Here is a 2,634-nt window from a genome sequence, read left to right on the forward strand (position 1 = left end):
ACTCTACTGTAATTTTCTTCTGAAATGTAATTTCATCTAGTGATGGCAGATTGCTATACATACTATATGTGTAAAAAATCATAATAACAATCATTTCATACTCTACTGCTATTTTCTTAACAACCTATCATGGGAATTTTTCCATGTCAAGGTTTTTAATGACTACCCCATTTCCCACTGTATTGATGTTAATAATTTATCTAATAAATATCTGTTGATAGACATTTAGATGATTTCAAACGCTTTGTTAATACAAAAGTCCTGGTGTACATATATCTTTGTTCCTTTTTTTCATTTATTTCCTTAGGATGAGATCCTGAAGTTATCTTATTATTTCTGAAAGATATACATATATTAAACTTTAATAGGTATTACTGAATTGCCCTCCATAAATGTCATAAAAATGCACGTTTACTCATACCTTCATAAAATTAAGTAGTTTCATCAACATAAAATTTTTTTGCAACCTTTAAATTACCTATGCTGATGAACCATCAGGAAGTATTTGCTATTGGGGATGATTTGAGGTCTAGCTCTTGTGCCCATTTTTATTTGTGAGAGCATGGCTCATGTTTTGATCTCTGGCCATTGATAAGATTGGAGGCAACAGAACATGCTTGCTAATAAGGATGTTGATGAAGGGGGAGCTGTCAAGGCAATTGTAGGTTTCAGGATTTTGCAACGGTGATAAGGATAGGAAGGATGGTATTTTAAAAAGAGTTATTCTGGAGGCAGAAATGCTAGATAATGAAGGGTTTTATAGGCAAAGGTAACAAATTAGAGTAGAATGCAAAATGGAATGAGCAAGCACTTATATCAGTTAGCTATTGCTAAAAAATAAACTGCTCTAAAACTTAATGTCTTAAAACTGTAATAATGTATTATTCCTCACGATTCTGTAGGTTAACTGGTCAGGTCCTTTGCTGGTTTTTTCCATAATTAATTCATGTAGAAGCATTGGGCTGTTTGATCTGATGGGCTACAAGTTCCAAGATGGTTTCACTTTACACACCTTGAAGCTTCTGAGGGCTTTTGGCTATGAAGGCTCTGTTACACAGCATGATTTGTTATCATTCAATAAGCTAGACCAGCTTCTTTACATGACACACTCAGCAGCATTCCAAGAGTTTGAAAATAGTAGCTGTAAGGGTCTCCTGAGCTGGCGAATTGAGTGCTGCTCTTCCGCCCTGGAGCTGCTGCACCGCTGCCGGGATCATGGTGTTCTACTTCACCAGCAGCAGCATTAACTCATCAGCTTACACTATTTACATGGGAAAGGATAAATATGAAAATGAAGATCTAATAAAGCGTGGCTGGCCTGAAGATATTTGGTTTCATGTGGACAAACTCTCTTTGGCTCATGTATACCTTCGATTACATAAGAGGGAGAAGATAGAAGACATTCCAAAGGAAGTCCTGATGGACTGTGCCCACCTTGTGAAGGCGAATAGCATTCAAGGCTGCAAGATGAACAATGTTAATGTGGTATATACACCGTGGGCTAACCTGAAGAAAACAGCTGACATGGATGTGGGACAGATAGGCTTTCACAGGCAGAAGGATGTGAAAATTGTGACTGTGGAGAAGAAAGTGAATGAGATCCTGAACCGGTTGGAAAAGACCAAAATGGAGAGGTTCCCTGACCTAGCAGCAGAGAAGGAATGCAGGGACTGGGAAGAGAGGAATGAGAAAAAAGCCCAAATTCAGGAAATTAAAAGGAAAGAAAAGGAAGAGATGAAGAAGAAGCGGGAAATGGACGAACTAAGGAGCTATTCATCATTGATGAAAGTTGAGAACATGTCTTCAAATCAGGACAGCAATGACTCTGATGAATTCATGTGAATGGAGGAAAAGACCTTTGAAAGATGTGAATTGCAGGACAGTTTCGGATGGTCTGATTTCACCTGTATTCAGAGTTACAAAAAAACAACTAAAATTCTACCTTCATTCTGCACAAATACTACCAACGTTGGAGTTAAAAAAAAAAGTGTTCCCTTTTTTGCTGACAGAAAATGATCAGATATTTATAATATATTTGGACTTGAAAACAGCATATAACTTTAGGAAAGTGAAAATATTTTTGCTGAAACATGTCTTGGTACCTCATGAAAGTTGGCTGCCCCTGTTCCTGGGATAGACTTTAGAACGAACCAGCTCTGCAAAGTATTTGTTACTGTGATCTGTCCCTGGAAACAGAGTTCTTGAAAAACTTTTCATATTTCTTAAAATAGCTTCACTTCTGTTAAGAAGAATGTATCAGTGTGTATCAGTGAGCAATATATGCGAATGTTGCCCTCAACCCTGATTTCCTGACTAGAACAAAAATGCTTATGGGTTAAAAAAAAAAAAAAAAAAGAAAGAAAATAGTAGCTGTAACTCATGGCTCCTGAACTTGTGTTACATCATTCTTACCACATTCTTGGGAACAAAGCAAGGCAGAAAGCTATTCCAGATTCAAGAGTGTAGGTAAATACATTTTACCTCTTAATAAAAGGAGTAACAAAGCCATTGAATAGGGATATACATACCAGGATGTGAAATTCGTAGCCCTTAATCTACACATACCAAATCATCTTAAGAAGGAGAATCATGGGTTTTGAATTTTTAAAACTTTATTCTGGCTATTGTGAGGTG

General features: G+C 36.8%; 1 protein-coding gene across 2 annotated transcripts; it reads left to right on the forward strand.

Moving 5' to 3' along the window:
* The first annotated feature begins 1,198 nt into the window (after positions 1-1,198).
* Positions 1,199-2,364, forward strand: LOC144307659 (coiled-coil domain-containing protein 25-like). Of its 2 annotated transcripts, XM_077887601.1 has the most exons (2): positions 1,199-1,459; positions 1,767-2,364. In XM_077887601.1, exons 1-2 carry the CDS (start codon positions 1,216-1,218, stop codon positions 1,781-1,783), a joined length of 261 nt encoding a protein of 86 aa, XP_077743727.1. In that variant the 5' UTR covers positions 1,199-1,215; the 3' UTR covers positions 1,784-2,364. The 2 variants fall into 2 exon arrangements, with proteins under 2 accessions (XP_077743727.1, XP_077743726.1); XM_077887600.1 differs by having other exon boundaries at positions 1,199-2,350.
* The last annotated feature ends 270 nt before the right edge of the window (positions 2,365-2,634 follow it).

This window comes from Canis aureus, chromosome X (genome assembly GCF_053574225.1).
Source record: "Canis aureus isolate CA01 chromosome X, VMU_Caureus_v.1.0, whole genome shotgun sequence".
Classification (NCBI taxonomy): Eukaryota; Metazoa; Chordata; class Mammalia; order Carnivora; family Canidae; genus Canis; species Canis aureus.

What these genes read in the sequence shown, in the direction of transcription:
- LOC144307659 (XM_077887600.1), top strand. Translation starts at nt 1,216, where the DNA reads ATGGTGTTCTACTTCACCAGCAGCAGCATTAACTCATCAGCTTACACT.